At 39.5% G+C, this 16412-nt stretch overlaps 3 protein-coding genes across 4 annotated transcripts; 2 read left to right on the forward strand and 1 right to left on the reverse strand.

Annotated features, from left to right (window-relative positions):
• Positions 1-76: 76 nt before the first annotated feature.
• On the forward strand, positions 77-2944 carry LOC119546025. 2 transcript variants are annotated; one of them, XR_005219158.1, is made up of 3 exons: positions 77-242; positions 295-2600; positions 2661-2944. XR_005219158.1 is itself a non-coding variant. In XM_037852040.1 (2 exons), the coding sequence occupies exons 1-2, from the start codon at positions 172-174 to the stop codon at positions 2510-2512; spliced, it is 2289 nt and encodes a 762-aa protein (XP_037707968.1). In that variant the 5' UTR covers positions 77-171; the 3' UTR covers positions 2513-2641. The 2 variants fall into 2 exon arrangements, 1 of the variants encoding a protein (XP_037707968.1); XM_037852040.1 differs by lacking the exon at positions 2661-2944 and having other exon boundaries at positions 295-2641.
• Positions 2945-2991: 47 nt separating this feature from the next.
• On the reverse strand, positions 2992-15376 carry LOC119546027 (EF-hand domain-containing protein D2 homolog). Its single transcript, XM_037852043.1, has 2 exons — positions 14769-15376; positions 2992-4264 (listed from the first exon to the last, which is right to left on the reverse strand). Exons 1-2 carry the CDS (start codon positions 15005-15007, stop codon positions 3850-3852), a joined length of 654 nt encoding a protein of 217 aa, XP_037707971.1. The 5' UTR covers positions 15008-15376; the 3' UTR covers positions 2992-3849.
• Positions 15377-15738: 362 nt separating this feature from the next.
• Positions 15739-16411, forward strand: LOC119546028 (membrane magnesium transporter 1). Its single transcript, XM_037852044.1, has 3 exons — positions 15739-15909; positions 15981-16033; positions 16101-16411. Exons 1-3 carry the CDS (start codon positions 15828-15830, stop codon positions 16293-16295), a joined length of 330 nt encoding a protein of 109 aa, XP_037707972.1. The 5' UTR covers positions 15739-15827; the 3' UTR covers positions 16296-16411.
• Position 16412: the final 1 nt, after the last annotated feature.

Genomic DNA, 16412 nt, shown 5'->3' on the forward strand with positions numbered 1-16412 from the left:
CGACAACCGATAGATACCGTTATCAACAAACAGTGTGCAGCATTTTACAGCACTGTCAGGCGCAGAATCAAAACAAAAACAGCTGACTAGGAAACCACAGCTGGCTCGTCGAAGTAAATAGACTCAAATTGACCAAATATTTTAACTAATTGGGCAATTAAAGCCCCAAAAATGCCAGCCCATTGCACCGTGGTAAATTGCAGCCATAAATATGTGCATGCCGGCAGCATTTCCTTCCACAGGTAAGGGAAAGGAAGTTTTCTTAGTAGACTTTACCTAGCATTTCTCTTTTAGATTTCCCTTTAAACGAAAGGATCTCCTCCAGAAATGGAAGGACTTTACCCAGCGGAGTGGTCAGTGGATGCCATCCAAATGGAGTGCGGTGTGCAGTCGTCATTTTGTTGACGATGACTTCAATTGCAGTAACAATAGAAAAACGCTCAAAAAGAATGCTGTGCCTTCGATCAGAGTTTCCGAAGAAGATTCCCCGAATTTCCACTTGGAACACGTGTCCCCCAGCTGCAGGCCCATCCACAAACCGACCCTTGCCAGTGCCGCTGAATCGCCGGCAACAGGTGTTAAGGCCACCTGCCGCTTCTGCGGCTCCTCTGCCACCAACTGCTCCTCGTTCGACAAGAGTTTCGAGCTCTTTGGCATGATCCAGAAGTGCTTTCCCACGCTTCAGATCCTGCAGGACGACACCTTGCCCAAGGATATATGCAAGGAGTGCTGCCTGCAACTGGAGCGCTTCTCCCAGTTCATCGATGTGGTGATGCTGGCGCAGAGTGAGTTGCAGAAGAAATACCGTCGCCAGCTGAAGATCAAACAGGAACCCTTTGTCCGCGTGAAACAGGAGGCCTGCGAGAGTCTGGACAATCTGTTTCCCGACGAACTGGACATGGGCTTGGAGCAGGACGAGGGTTGCGATCAGGAGGAAACCGAGCAAAAGTTTCAATTCTGCGATTTTCCCATGCTAAATTCGCAGGACATCATCAACAATTGTGATATCATGGAGATTATCAATCTGGATGATCCGTTTATCAATATTCCGGACGATGCAGATGTTGGGCAGTCGGAGAGAACGCAACCTGGAAGGTCGGCCAATGAAATGCTGCAAACGGAGCTGCTTACCGAGGAGCATAACTATGCCAAGGAGGAATGGCAATTGCCACCGCATCAGTACAAAACGGAGAAGGTGGAGGGAGCAGAGGCTGCTCCGGACACGGCTCCTCCGCCTGCTGAACCACCTCCCATTCAGGACTTGATACCTTCTCTATCCGCTCCCGAAGCCCGTTCCTGCAAACCCATTGTGACCAATGTTAGCCAGATACCGAATCCTTTGATCTGCGAACTGCTGCCACAACCTGCGCCTCCAACTTCAGTCAAGCCCAACATTGTGGTGCTAAACGATAGTGTGGTGGAATCTTCAGCGGCCTTTCGGCTGCACAACTGCACCTTGTGCACTGCTAAATTCATAACTATAGATAGCCTAAATCAGCACTATAACCACAGTCACAATAATACCACTCCCATGGTCAGCGTTCCTCCAATGAATATAAGCTTGCCCAGCTTGACGATGAACCACCCGATGAAATTGGAGGGCCACAGAGGATTTGTGGCGACTGAACAATTGGATTACTGGCAATCAGAGTGGCAAAATAGTCCTGTGTCCACGCAACCAAGGAAAAAGATTGATATTCTGGATATGCAAAGCAGTTTCTTGCATCACAAAGATCTCATACCCACATCAACTCAGCTAACAGCACCTGCTCCTGATCCTCAACTGGCTGCAGTGACCGCTAACTACGCTAAGCTGGCAGTTAGATATCGCAAATTGCAGTTAAAATGCAAAAGTATGAGAAATCCTAGAAAGAGGCGTAGAAAAACATATGTTTGTCGGATGTGCAAAAAGGTATTTTCCAGTTTTAGGAAGTTACACCACCACCGCCGTTTAAAGGAGCACTTTGTAAGGCTAATACCTAACTTTTCCGGTCGTTGTTCTGGTTGCTTGAAGTTCTTTCGATCCCGCTTGGGCCTTCGCCAGCACATGCGTTACATTTGTCAATCGCTGCCGCTCAAAAACCATCGGCGCCTGCAGAGCTTCAAGTGCCGCCACTGCCAGGCCATATCCTTTGCCCACTGGCGCCTCTATCGCCGTCATGAACTCAATTGCAGACTCCGAAAATCTAAAATGAAGGTCCAGATAGCAGCTAATTCAAAAAAGAGAGTCACGCCCGCCCAGAATTTTGAATGCAATATTTGTAAAAAGGCATTTGGATCGCTGAATGGACTCCGCCAGCATAATATTACCCACTCGACGGAACGGCAGCACAAGTGCGGCATCTGTGAGCGTGTTTTCAAGCGGCGCAACGGACTATCCCAACACATTAAGGGATACCACCTGCAGCTCAAGCCGCACGAGTGTCCCGTCTGCCAGCATCGCTATGCCCTGAAATGTGATATGTTGAGGTGCAGGCATTCCCTTCGAAAAGGGCCAACTGCTGGGGAGTAACAGGAGTCCAGGAGATGACTGACAAATGGGCAGGGCAAATAGCCTACCGAGTAGAAGATTTGCTAGTTTAATTGCTCCGATGTTTTGGGTAAAATAAATTGTTGCAACTTTAATTACATTGCATCTTGTACATGATTCTTCTCTATAGATCCTCTATTAACACGTGGATTCATGACACACCATCGTGTGTATAACTCTGGGTTTCCATGTCAGCACTAAGCATAAAGTCACTCCATGTGGTACTTAGTTGGTGGTCTCGTACTAAAGCTAGCAAGGTGATGAAGAGGGCGCAGCAGGAATGAAATTGCTGCTAGTCAAGGGCACTGGTGATAAAGTCTTCCATGTATTTACACATTTGAATATCGCTTGACTTATGAGGAACAAGGTTTGACACTTTTAAGGGCACAACAAATGAGAAAAAACTTTAAATCTTACGATTTTGTTAGCCGGTATACCAAAATAATAAAAGAACATTTAAATCATTTTGTATTATATACATTTATTTATTTAAATTGCAGTATAAGTTTGTATTAAACGCTCTCTAAAAGTACGTGTATTTTCTTGTGTATTCGCATTAAACGCATTAGTATTGCTTTAATTGCTTACTTTAATCGTGAAATACTGAAATCGAAACTTAATTGAATATTCCACATACTCCGACTTGATACAACTGAAACTAAGATTGAATGCCAACGTAGATTTAGTATATACAAAGAAGGTTGAATTTCACAATGTGATGTGCTTAACATAAACTATCGATTTCCTTTTCTTTAAACAAAAATTAAAACAGAAAATAATAATGGCACTACAAGTAAAAATCGTAAAGTAAAAGAAAACATACATTTTGAACAACCGTCAAGGGAAACGTAATTCAACAAAGAAATTTTGCGCAACACCAAACAATAAAATAGGTCTTAAGCTAAAACATTTTTCACTTAACTAAAGGTTAACTATAAATACGCTTTTGGTATGATCGTTATTTATGTAAGTATGTATGCTTATGTGAGGGCTAGATGGCTCAATTTGGTTGGACTCAAAAAAATGTATACTAGAAATTGAACGTTACTTTTAAATAATTGCATGGTTAGGCTATAGGTAGTTTCAGAATTGAAACACTTTTTTTTAATCAAAGATAACATTCAATTCCTAAGATGTTTTAACCAGCCAATCGAGATAATATACGGGGCGATTAGTATGGTTAATATAAACTGTATGTGATGCTTGAAAATGCCTGCTGCTTGTACGAAGCGTATCCTCTTCTCCCGGGATTAGTTCCACATTCGATTAACCTACGCCAGATAATTACGCGCTAGACTACGTGGGAGTGTATGGATCCTTTACTGAAAGATCGCCGCCCGCTGCTGGAACTGCTGGCGTCGCTGGGCCCGCTCCTCCTCCTCGCGCCGGCGCTCCTCCTGCTCCGCCCGGATCTCATCATGGAACTTGTTCGTCCGCAGCTGCTGCTCGATTTTCGCCTCAAAGAAGTTCTTGGCTCCACTCACGCCCACCTGCTCCACATCGACCTCGGTGAGGCGGGCCAGCTGATTCAGCCCGGAATCGGAGTCCAGTTCCCCGGCCTGGGCCTTCCTGAAGATCAACAGGAACTCCCGGAACGAGATCTTGCCATCGTTATCCTCGTCCACCTCGGCAATCATCTGCTTGAGTCCCAGATGGGTCTGCGGCGCACCCAGTTTCTCCATCATGAACTTGAGCTCCTGCAGATCCAAGAAACCATCGCGAGCCGTATCGTATCTGGAAAAGGTTAAAGATAAAACATGCAAATCAATTAGTCAGCAGTCAGAGAATCGGCGAAAGGAGAAGGATGAGAATAAAGAGAAATGTCACTGGTCATTGACCAGCCGCAAGACACGAGACTCCCAATGTCGGGGATTAGCAATCGATAATGCAAACGTGGGTGCACTGGCGTCAGAGGTCGCGTGGCCCGAAGTCTGTGAAAATTGCGGCAGGCAGGGGGTTATGGTTGGCAGCCAACCCAAATTCATGCTAAATTTGCGAACAACAGCGCAGGGCGAAACAATAGCACCCGCTAGTCGAGCCATAAATTAAACGAAATGGTATAATATGCAAGCCAAAATAGGTTTGGTATAGAGGGTATCGGATAATATAGTGATATTCACTTACGTAACATATCAAAATCAAAAGGTTAAATAAAATATTTCAATTTTTTTTCATATGCTAATCTTTTTGTTTAGGAAGTGTTTCTTTATAGTTGTCCTATAAACCAATTAGACATATTAGAGAGTACCATTATTCGCCATTTTAAATATTCAATGAAATTTTTACCTCTTTTTATGGGTAAGTATCAAGATGTCTTAATGAATACATTGAAAATATGTGACTAAATAATCGGCTACCCTGATATGCTCCCATTTACCCTATAAAACATATTTTCGGAGAATTTCCCTCACGATTCCCGTTTATCTATCGCCAGTTCGACGACCGAAATCGGCGAGTCAAGAGTTCAAACTTCCGCCATAGTGTGGGCAGGAAATCGCGATGGAAATGTAAATAAAGCCCATTTACTATCTAATTGTGTAATTTATTAAAAGAGAAAACGCAAGAAGCACGCGCTGTCGCCTGAAGAAATCGCGTGTTGCTGCGGGCGGCAGATGAGCAACACGAGGCAACATCATCATCAATTGGCGACCGACCATCTTGCGGAAACTAGTTGCACAGGCTTCGAAAACCAGCGACCTTGCGAGTTAGGCGAAGGATACTGAATCCCCGATGATCATCGGCCAAACTAGTTTAACTAGTTGGGGCTCTATCTAGCTAAAAATACGCAGCCAAGGAAGCAGCAACTTCACAGCCACTCGTATGACAATAAATACCCATTACCCGCGAATGGATACATACACCTCGTCGTTATCCAATAGTCGCAACTTTCAGTTTCGATTTCTCGCTCGCCTAGAAGCCGCCACGACGTAATGACGAAATATTATCTATTAGATTACAACCGCCGAGCAATTGAAGTTTCGCTTTCGTTTCATAAATAATTGAATCCGTATCGACAAATTGCGTGTTTTTGTGGGAAGAAAAATGAAAAGAGAAAAAAAGAGTGAAAGTAATTAGCCGAGATGCAATGAAAATGGTATCATCTCAGGCGTGTCTGGCGATGATGGCTAGGTGTCACCGCACATCCACATCGCATTTTGGCCACCATCCGAGATGGGCAATTAACGATGGCCAGCGTTACGCTATTGCGTCTTTAATTAACTCCAATTGCACTCTTTTCTTCAGCCCCGAGTTGCGTCAATGTGACAATTGGTGGCACTTTTGCTTTTCGCCTGACGGTTTCTCGTTGTTTTCTTTCGAATTCATTGAGGTGTTGTTGTGTCTGGCTTTCATTTCAATTGCCGGTGGTCTCTCATAATAAACGCCAAGATGCCAACTACTCCAGCTGTTCGGTTCAATTAATCAAGACGCCGCTGAATGTGTTTATTAAATCATTTCTCTATCAATTTAGCAGCCACAGGAGGTATTTTTGTGGGTGGTATTGCATAAAAAGTGGAGATCTGGGAAAATTGTTCCTATAAATGTTATAAAATCATTTGGAAAACTTTTTATACTAAGCTAAATTGAACTTCCTTATTATTATGAAAATGAAATATTTTTACGTTTATTTTATTTTAAGATATACAAATTAAGTATATTTATAAATTTAACAAAAAAAATCGTATCTTGAGCTGTATAATACAAACAATTTTTAAAAATTCTATATTTTTGTTATGAACAGATTTTTAGTTTGTATAGATTTCAAACACCTGCTGCTTCTCTGTGGAAAAAGCTCCGTTCCTGCCTTAACAACAAAACACCCACAGCCTCCCACCGGATTTAGCCTAATTTTTATTGATTGTTTTCATTCCAATGAATCGAACAACTTCACACTCCGAGGTTTTCGGGGGTGTCTAAAATCTTTCTGCCCCATTGCATGTGGTCGTTTGTGGTAGGGCCTTATGCTATATGCTATATATGTATGCGATTTTCATTTTCTTTATCGTTTTTTCGCGTACAGTTCAACAAATAACGGGGTCAGCTGGCCATTGTTATTGGTGTTGCCGTTTATGCCTGCAGCAATTTGCATCGTAAATTTATCTATGCATGTACTATGCCTAGTACTTTGGTAACAGCTGCGGTTAAAATAGAAGCATCGACTAGTATAATATTTGTTTTGGCTATATATATTATTTTATGTCTAGAAATTGTTAATGTGGTATTTATTTAACGATCCTGTAATCATATTTTTCCAATATAATATAATATAATATAATACTTTGTATTATTTGTTTCGTTTACTTATGTACATGGTCTATGCTTTGTTATATTGTTGTACTAGTTGGTAGAGTTTTATTATTCGTAAAGGAAGCACGAAATATTTAAAAATATTATTAAAACATGCTAGCCATAACATTGAAATAAATGTTAATAGTAGTGCTAGTACTCTAGCCTTTATTGTAGGTAATTGCTGCTTCTGCTTTTAAGACCGGCAACCTGCAATTACTACGTATATTGAACACAGGTTTTCTCTATTAGCCGCCTAATGCCTCGCAATTGCAGCCTCTACTGTGAATGGAGTTTTTGTGACCCCGATGTTCAAGCGGGTTAATGCCAAAGGGAGTCCGATTTCGAGCCAAGCACTAACGCTTTTGCAGTTATAAACGCGTCAAGTTCTTGAACTTTATGGTAACGGTTAACCGACTGCTGCAAACGCTTTAAATGCAACGCATGTCTTCATAGGGCGGGTTTCATCACTATAGCGAAGTGATGTACTACAAAGTACCCACACTGTGGGCCCCGTCTCTCATCTATTGTGGCCGAATCGAAACGAGAAATGTTCAAAGGCGATGTCTTGCATACACAATCGCTTGTTTATTTCGGCCGATGTCGAATGGTTCGTCTGGATAGTCTCACTCACCTGAATGTTTTCTGTTTCGAAACCAAACATGCACCTGTGCACATTGCCTGCGCAAACACAGGTATGTAAAATTGTAAATCAATAAATAAAGTACATGACTGATAGGCTGGGGAACTTGCAGTTAACGGTCGCCATAAAGGTATGCTATAAATTGGATGGGGTTTAATTGGCTATGTAAATAATAAAGACTAAGAATCCTAAATCAAACAAAAGTTCTCGTTGTTATCTTGCCGTTTGAGGTTCCTAACTATATTCTTATGTTTACATTTTAATTATCTTCTATTTATTTGGTATATGAATTTATAATTTAAAAGCATTTTAGGTTTTTTAGCTAAACATGTAATATTTAAATGGAAGATAATAAAACACATCATTGACATCCTGTTTAGTGTCATTAAAATAAAAAACAAGGTTTGCTATAAATTGGATGAGGGGTTTAATTGGTTATGTAAATAATAAAGACTAAGATTCCTAAATCAAATAAAATTTCTCGTTGTTATCTTGCCGTTTGAGGTTCCTAACTTTATTGTTATGTTTCTATTTTGATTATCTTCTATTTACATATTTGGTATATGAATTTATAATTTTAAAAAATTGTATGTTTTTAAGCTAAACATGTATTGTTTAAATGGAAGATAATAAAAAACATCATTGACATCCTATTTAGTGTCATTCAAATAATGAACAATAAAATAATAGACATTTCTTATCTTATACAAGTTTACAAAAACATTATATTTTTAGTGATGACTCCAACTTCTAATGGGGGTCTTCCCATCCTTTCCCAATTGCTCATGAAATGTGTATGGTATTCCCAAAATAAACGCGCCATATTTTGACATTTCGAAATTGGAGCAATCCGAGGAGATGGGAAGCGGTAAAAGAAGCGTTGCGTGGGTCGCATCTCTGATTATTTTTAGTTGCCGCAGGAAACAAGAAAAGGCAGCAGCAACTTCGGGTTCTTCTTATCGCCGCAGTAGTAAATCAAGTAAATAAACCGGACAATGAGCAAATGCAGTGACTAATTGCAGCAAGTTGGGGACACAATGGATGGATGAGTGACGATGATGCGCCACTGGGCTCGTACATAATTTGATATTTCCTCAATTGAGTGGACAACACTCGACACTAAAGCAGTAGCAAATACATACGTATGTATTATCCCTATATGTTGACACAATTGTGGTCAAACTATTAGCTCTGTCATAAGCAAACTAGAGATAGTTAGTCAGCCATATAACATTTAATTAGAATAACAATTATGTTTGTTTAATAGACTGTAAGTGCTTTATTGAGTTAGCTGGAAAGATAATAGGATGACTGTCTTTTCATTAGTTGTTATTTTTTTTAAAGCTTATAAGGCGCTGGATTTTATAATAATTTTAAAAGCTTTATATTTAAAGAACCAGGAATTACAAAAATGTATAAGTCTAATTGACCAATTAAATAGTTAAATAGTCCCAACCCATCGAATTGTCTATTTGACCAACGAAAAAGTTACTCTTCCAAAAACAAAATACACACAACTTACTATTTTGTGATAGTTTTACTATTAAATAGTAACGAAAGCAACTTCACTACTTCAAATTTTATAAACTTTTCTTACTGTAACGTAACTATCCGTGTTGGTCAACTTTACCCATACAATTTTTGTGTGTGCCTGTTAAACTTAACTTAACTTACTTTCTTGTGATAGTTTTACTATTAAATAGTAACGAAAGCAACTTCACTTCTCCTAATTTTTTTAACCTTTTCTTACTGTAACGTAACTATCGGTGTTGGTCAATTTTACCAATACAATTTTTGTGTGTACCTGTTAAACTTACGATTTTATGGATATTTTTCTTGATTTTCCCAACTTCTTTGCTAGTATTTTGCCCAAACATGTAGCTGTCATCCAGCAGCCGCAGATCGCATAAAATGTAATCACAATGCGCACAATGAAGCGTCGATGGACACGAGGCGGGGGTTCCACTGTCATCCTGTCATTGGCTTTCCTTTGTCAGCTAGTTTACTGTACGTCGTGGTACTTTATTTTTCTTTAGCGTGTTTTTGCGGACATGCCAGACTGCCCGTCGCCGAATGCTGTTGAATGCAATTGCACATCTGCGTTTCGCGAGTTGCGATTTTTGGCCAAATGCAAAAAGGTCGTGCACATGTGCGCGGAAATAATTACAAGTGGAGGCTGCAGCCGGAAATAAGCGGGGCGTACGATAATGCAGCACTATCGATTGCCAGAAAACCCGCTTTCCATCGGTAGTGATTACCGAACCCACAAGAGCCGGCATGCAAACAACATTTGGCGAACAACAACCAAATTAGTGTCAATGAACCTAGGCCTGGAAGTGAGGCGAATGCAAATGTGAACTTGCACTTAAAGAACTCACATGTGTACAATGTACATGAAATAGTCCTAGAAAACAACCCCCGAAAAATGCACCTTTATAATTCGCATAAGTCGCATAAGAGGGGGTCTTATGTCAAGGGGTTATGCCCGAGTGATAATGGGTGGTGGCAATGGCAACTTAATTAAAATTTTCTCCTCGCCACTGTGGCCGCAATAAAAGCCCACACAGAAATGGATTCCTCCCCCATTGTAAAGTGCGTACTAGGTCCGCTGCTTGTTGTCCATGAACTCGAATTGTAAACTGTAACCAGAGCGACGACAGTCCATGATCAGTGGCGGATCCACGGGGGGGGAAATAGGGAAATTTCCCCCCCCTTGGAACCACAGAACCTGAAAATGCATGCACTCTGTAATGCATGCATATGGTTGACTTTTCAAATATAACCACTTTGTTTACCTAAAAATTGGGATGGATAATTTTTGTTTTATAATTTGTACTGTATTTCTCTCGCAATAATAAGTTTGAACCTCAAATCGAAGAATAAGTTCAATTTCCCCCCCCAAGAATCGTCTCTGGATCCGCCACTGCCATGATACGAGTAGCATTGGCATCGATAGCATAGCACCCTTAACGGAAAACGGGGGAGCATCAGAAGCTTTGCGCCCACAGTGGTCATTCCCTATTTGGAAGCTTTTTCATTCGCCTTTTGAAATTATAAACTTGGCCAATATGGCTAGGTTTGTGGGTGTATTATAGAATTACATATATTTCAGGGACGTCTTTAATTGAAACGATGTTTAAGACAATGAATCCCAATCCATTTTATTGTAAATACTACATTAATTTAATATATTTTATATATATATATTAAAGAGAAAAGTATAACATGGTAGATAATATTTGTACATGCTTAGAAAAAACCCTATAAACAATGAACACCCTGACTAATATTCCTGGGATGAGCAAAGCTTGCATTACATGAGTAATCACGCTATTTACTAAAGTACACTCTGCGCAATTGGATTCTTATTTAATGAGTAATCACTGTAAATTATAAAGAGCTGTATGCAGAATTGAATTCAATGTAAATAATGTACAAAGTAACTACAATGAGTACCGTGCGTAAGTACCATGCGTAAGTGTATCTGAATACGTTGGTGGTTGGTTTCCTTCAAGTTTGCCAAGGGTTTTCTGCTTATCAACTCCTCAACAGACGATGTAGCTACATATGCACAACTACAAATGCGAAAGAACCCCCATGATGATTAAATTTGACAGACTGAGACGCCATAAAGTGCATAATCGATATAATTCTGCAGTTTATCGCCTACCGGAAGTTAATGTCGCTTTATATCTCTGAAATTTAGCAGACATTCGTGCGGAAAATGGGATGTTACAAAGGGGAAAACAATAAGGAAACAAAACCAAAGCCAAAGACGCCATAAAATAGCTATATGCATTGCGTGAGCTATGATAAGGTTATTCGAGGAATTAAACCACATATGTACACTCAGAAAAAAATTAAGTATTTCGTGCTTGAACCTAGTATTTTCGGTGTCAAAACTTCGCCAAGCATGGAAAATACAGAACGCGAGAACAAAATACTACTTTTGAGCACGAATTTTCAAGACCGAAAATACTAGATTTAAGAACCTTTCGGTCTTAAATCAAGTATGAATAATTCTTAAATCAAGTCATATTTGGACTAAAAACAAGAACGATTTAATAATAAAGTAAGAAATTTGCAGGCATGATTTAAGGACGAATAATTCTTAAATCAATATATAAATATTATGAAACTAAAATGAGTTTTTATTTTATGCTAGTAAGAGAAATAAGTATTGGAAACTGAAACGAAATAAACGAGATATATATAAATAATATTAAATTTTAAGTTTACTTACGACTTGCCGCTCACGGGCATTAGCACTACCTAATTTATGCGCCTTATATACTGAGTACTTTCAGAATAAACAGTTGGGAATTATTAGAGTTGGCAGACATAAAAACTCCAAAATGTGCTCAATATGAGAATTTTTTGAGCACGAACGTTCTTAAATGTTAAGCATGCAATTTTTCTTAAATCAAGGCTGTTTGTACTTGTTTTTAGCACGGTGTTTTTCCCTGAGTGTACATATATAAAAATACGCTTTATTTCTCTAGGGATTGGCCAGTAAATCTGGCGAACCTTATCGTTTTCGGAAGTTCGAGAGCAACACCGCCTTGCTCCGAAATTGTGACGTCTTAAGTTGAATTTGTTTACATTTGCATTTATTTGATTATCGGAAAGCAAGTTCGTAGAAACAACGCGCTCGCTCTGCTGATTCAGTTGCAAATTGTTTAAACAAATTGCTTTGTAAAACGAATTCAATGCGTGACTCAGGCGGCGTTTTGCTTTCGATTCTCAAATATGTAAATCTCGTGTTTTAATTAAAACCTTTCAGGTTTGAGCGCTTTAAATTTGCCAGTTTAGCACATCACTTAAAGTCGACGGACGACCCAACGTGACTGGAAATGCCAAATGCCGCGGCATAAAGGCGCTACTTTAGCCGGTTTTTCGTTTTGTTATTATTATTTTAAAGTTCCAACCGCAAGCTGAGCCAAGAAGATCAAGCCCATTTGGCATTTGTCTGGGCAGAAAAAATGTCTAAAAAGTCTAGGGAGATAATTCAATAAAGTACGTGAGTAAATCTAGCAGTGAATTCTCATAAAAAATGTTTTTGTGTCTTGTGATCTAGTCATGTTCGCAGAGACAAGAATTTTATGTACAAAAACATGTTTGCGCATTTTTTGTGGTTTGTAGAATTTTTATCTGGCGTTCTAAAACGTCGCAAAAACTCTCCCAATTTTCTCTAAATAAATAATCTTACAAAACTTTTAAAATACTGACAACGCATATATACTTATATATAAACTCATATTTATTTTTTGAATAAGTACAAGTTACTAAGAGTAAGTTAGTTCGAAATGAATATTCTAAAGATTTCTATTTTCATATCTTTAAATTAAATTTCTTTGCTATATTCTAAAAATAATAAAGTATTTAACTTTTTGTATTTTATGTATTTTCGATCCTTTTATAGCTTGGTACTTGCAAAACTTATAGACCCAAAAAAAGGAAAATTGGATAATCAAACTAAACATTTTTTCTCTCCATATTTAATCGTATTACCCATAAATGTATGGCCACAACATTAGCTAATCGCAGACCAAAAGTCTCTTGTCTGTCTGCCTTTTGTGGCTTATGCAGCCAGTATTTCCCAGACTGCCTGGAGTTTTTCTGTATTTTTCTCTATTTTTTGCTGCTGTTGCATTACATTACAATTGCAGAACACGTTCGCATTGCCATAATGCAGGCTCTTTTCTTTTTGACAACTTGCCAGATCCCGGGGAATTTGACCCAAATTAAGAGGAACCGATTTTAGGGGAGGAATATAGTAAACAAGCTAATAAGAAACCATTAAACCAAGGGAATTCTATGAGAATAAAGGTCCAATTGGCTGGCCAATGCTAAACAAAATCAGTTACTGTTCAACTCATGCTAATTGGCATTCCCGTTCTGTCTTAATTGTCAGGTGATTCATCTTCACCTCAGGTGAGTAAAGACTTAAATTCGCTAAAAAAGTGACATGTGCTGGGCGAATTTAGCTAATCAACATGAATAAAAGATAATACGGATGAACCTGAGATAGCTTATCAGCCTAGGCGGCCCTACGTGCCAAGTACTTGAATTTAAACAACTATTCTAGACATTTAATCTAACAAAACCATTGCGCAACACTGCTGCGGTTGATTGAGCGAAACCCGAGAGGGGCTATTACCAAAACGATCCACCACAAGACTAGGAAACTGGGGAAGGGAAAACCTCGGAAAACATTTCGTTTGCAAGGTGTCAGTCAGTCGACAGCTGACATTGTCGGATGGTAATGCGAAACCGTAAACAAGTACGGCATAGATACAGGTGATCTTTGATAACCCCTATAGTAAATAACATAAGAACTTGTAAAATCTTGAAAATAAAACAATATTTTTTAGATACCTTATAATATTTTGGGTTAGAATAACAATATTTCCTATGGATAATCAGTTATAAGATGTAAAATATATGGTTACATAGAAGGAATGTAAATATTTTATAAAGAAGATACATTAACGAAATTGGGTTTACTGGGAATTCCACTTAGGGAAACTGGACTGTAGTGTAATAATTGAATCCGTATGAAAGTGTTGGGGCAGAAAACCACTTTTGACTCATGATCCGCACGGCGGGAGCACCGACTTGGGAATAAGCCAGTGACTGTGACAACATTGCTCCCCAAGTACTCGTGAGTCATGCCCCATTGCACAGGGGACCGGGCGGAGGGGCGGTGCTCCAAGGAGGGGCTGCAGTAAATGCAATTTAAATGCCCATTAGGCGCATGAGTTTTATGTTGCCAACTAATGAGACGCGAATGCGGTGAGATGCCTGGGAAAGTTGAAGTTTGCAGGTGAAAGGAGTGCGAAGGTTAATACAGTCGACCTTCTGTAAATCGAACTCCGTTCAAACAAATATTTAATAGATTTTGAGAAGTTGTTTTCCATTTCCATCTGTATATAGTACAGCTTTACAGATGTAATTTTGAAAAATGTTTTAAAATCTTTAACTCCAGAAAGCTGTATTTATTTTATAATCTCAAGGGATCCTAAACAGCTTTAGAAAAGCAGTTGGTGCTTGGACTTATTAATATAGTACTTGAAATTAAATTGTTAAGAACATTTGTGGTTATCAAAGTACAGGGCATAAAGTAAACCAACTTCTTAAATACAAGGAGTAATAATTTATTGGAACTATTATTTCAAGACATTCTAAAATAACATATTTTTTAAAATACTATATATTTATTGAGACACCCCCTAAAATATTATAAGATGGAGCAGGAGGAAAAAGTTTTCCTGCAAGCTAAGATAATCAAAAACTTCGGCCTTGACTTACGTATTGAAGGTCTTCTGGTAGTCCTTGATCTGGTTCCGGGAGAACTCGGGGAAGTCGGTGTAGACGTTGACCACCTTGTAGGTGCGGCGCACCTCGATGCCCGCCTCCTGGGAGTCCATGATCTCCTGGCGCCGGTTGAGGATGTGCGTCAGCTCGGAGCTGTCCGTGTTGGTGGTGCTGCTGGGGCTGTCCACGCTGTCCTTGTTGGAGGCGGAGGAGGCGTTCGAGGAAACGGACATGTTGTCGGCCCTTGTTGACTTGCCTTGATGTTCTGGAATTTCACTGTTTTCTTTTGCTGCTGTCTCTTTCTCTCCCTCTTCTCCTTTTTTGGCACACCCACGCAAAAAGGACTGCAAAAGAGACGTCGGGATACACACACAAATACAGCGATGCGCCTGGAAAACACACACACACTGCTACACGTAAACCTTGGTGTGGGGGCGTGGCCTTGAATCCTTTTTAGCTTTTGAAAAAATCAGTTGCAAAACGCGTTTGAAATGCCGGGTTTATTTTTGTTGCAAGTTTTCTTTCTTATTGGACACAAGTTTTTCCGCTCAAAAGGCCGCGACTTCCGAATCTTCCGAATGTTCAGAAACGAATAGTGAGACCATTACGGAAACGTTCAAATATACCTGCGAGCGCGGCTGCTTTTTTAAAGTGACCGTAAAAGTAAAAAGGTACCAAAAGCGACCGAATTCCAACCGATAGTTTAGAGACAAATTTAAAAATAGAACAGGGGTGATCATTTTAATAAATATATTTAATAATAAAACTTTAAAAAATAAATTAAACTACATGCATATGAACTTATCTTTTGAAATGTGTTGAGTTTTACTTAATTGTAAATTTTATTGTATAAACCACTTTATAGATTAATTTTGATTATTTTAAAATCTCTAGAAAAACATCGATAGCGTGCAATGTGCATAGACTACCCTAAAATATCGACAATGACACCATCTCTAGAATAGGTGTGCCCGCATTTTTTGTCAGCAAATTAGCGAAATATTGTAGAAAATTTTCATTCTGTGATTGTAATTTGTAATTGTTCAATAAAAAATGGGCAGCAAATTGTTCAACAAGCTTTTACTGATCGCCGGGTTTGCCAGCCTGGCCCATGCGGCTTTTTCGGCTGCCCATCGTGAGTATCTACATTTAATTTTGGTAAATAAACTTTGGACCGCTAATGAAGGGGCTACATTTACTTCACAGATCGCACTTATTTGAGGCTGACGGAGCAGGAGTGGACCAGTCTTCCATTGGATGTGAGTATCAACAGCTTCAGGGTACTTCTTTGGTTACTTATACAGGGTTTTTCTTGACAATCCCCAGATTATCCTGCAGACCGTCATCAGTTTGGTGATTGTGATCTACAACATCATCGAGGTTGTGGGCAACTTCAAGGAAATCCGAGCCACCGTGGACATGCAGCAGAAAACGTGGGACACCTTGGGCAACTTCCCCTCGTTCTACTCCTTTAATCACCGCGGCCGTGCCTTGAATCCTGGTTATACGCCCCCGGAATAGGACACGATCTTTATGAGTTCTGCTTTCATTTTATTTATAGTCTCTGCAAGTTACAAGATAAATAACGCTAGAGAACAACCACTTGGATACCATTAAAATTAGATGATTGTAAAGGAT

The sequence above is a fragment of the Drosophila subpulchrella genome, chromosome 2L (assembly GCF_014743375.2).
Source record: "Drosophila subpulchrella strain 33 F10 #4 breed RU33 chromosome 2L, RU_Dsub_v1.1 Primary Assembly, whole genome shotgun sequence".
Taxonomy (NCBI): Eukaryota; Metazoa; Arthropoda; class Insecta; order Diptera; family Drosophilidae; genus Drosophila; species Drosophila subpulchrella.

Excerpts from the sequence above, each read along its gene's own strand:
- LOC119546025 (XM_037852040.1), top strand. The coding sequence starts at position 172 with ATGCCAGCCCATTGCACCGTGGTAAATTGCAGCCATAAATATGTGCAT. Across the intron at positions 243-294 it reads GGCAGCATTTCCTTCCACAG|ATTTCCCTTTAAACGAAAGG; the intron begins GTAAGGGAAAGG and ends TTTCTCTTTTAG.
- LOC119546027 (XM_037852043.1), bottom strand. The coding sequence starts at position 15,007 with ATGTCCGTTTCCTCGAACGCCTCCTCCGCCTCCAACAAGGACAGCGTG. Across the intron at positions 4,265-14,768 it reads TACCAGAAGACCTTCAATAC|ATACGATACGGCTCGCGATG; the intron begins GTAAGTCAAGGC and ends AACCTTTTCCAG.
- LOC119546028 (XM_037852044.1), top strand. The coding sequence starts at position 15,828 with ATGGGCAGCAAATTGTTCAACAAGCTTTTACTGATCGCCGGGTTTGCC. Across the intron at positions 15,910-15,980 it reads GGCTTTTTCGGCTGCCCATC|ATCGCACTTATTTGAGGCTG; the intron begins GTGAGTATCTAC and ends TTTACTTCACAG. Across the intron at positions 16,034-16,100 it reads GGACCAGTCTTCCATTGGAT|ATTATCCTGCAGACCGTCAT; the intron begins GTGAGTATCAAC and ends GACAATCCCCAG.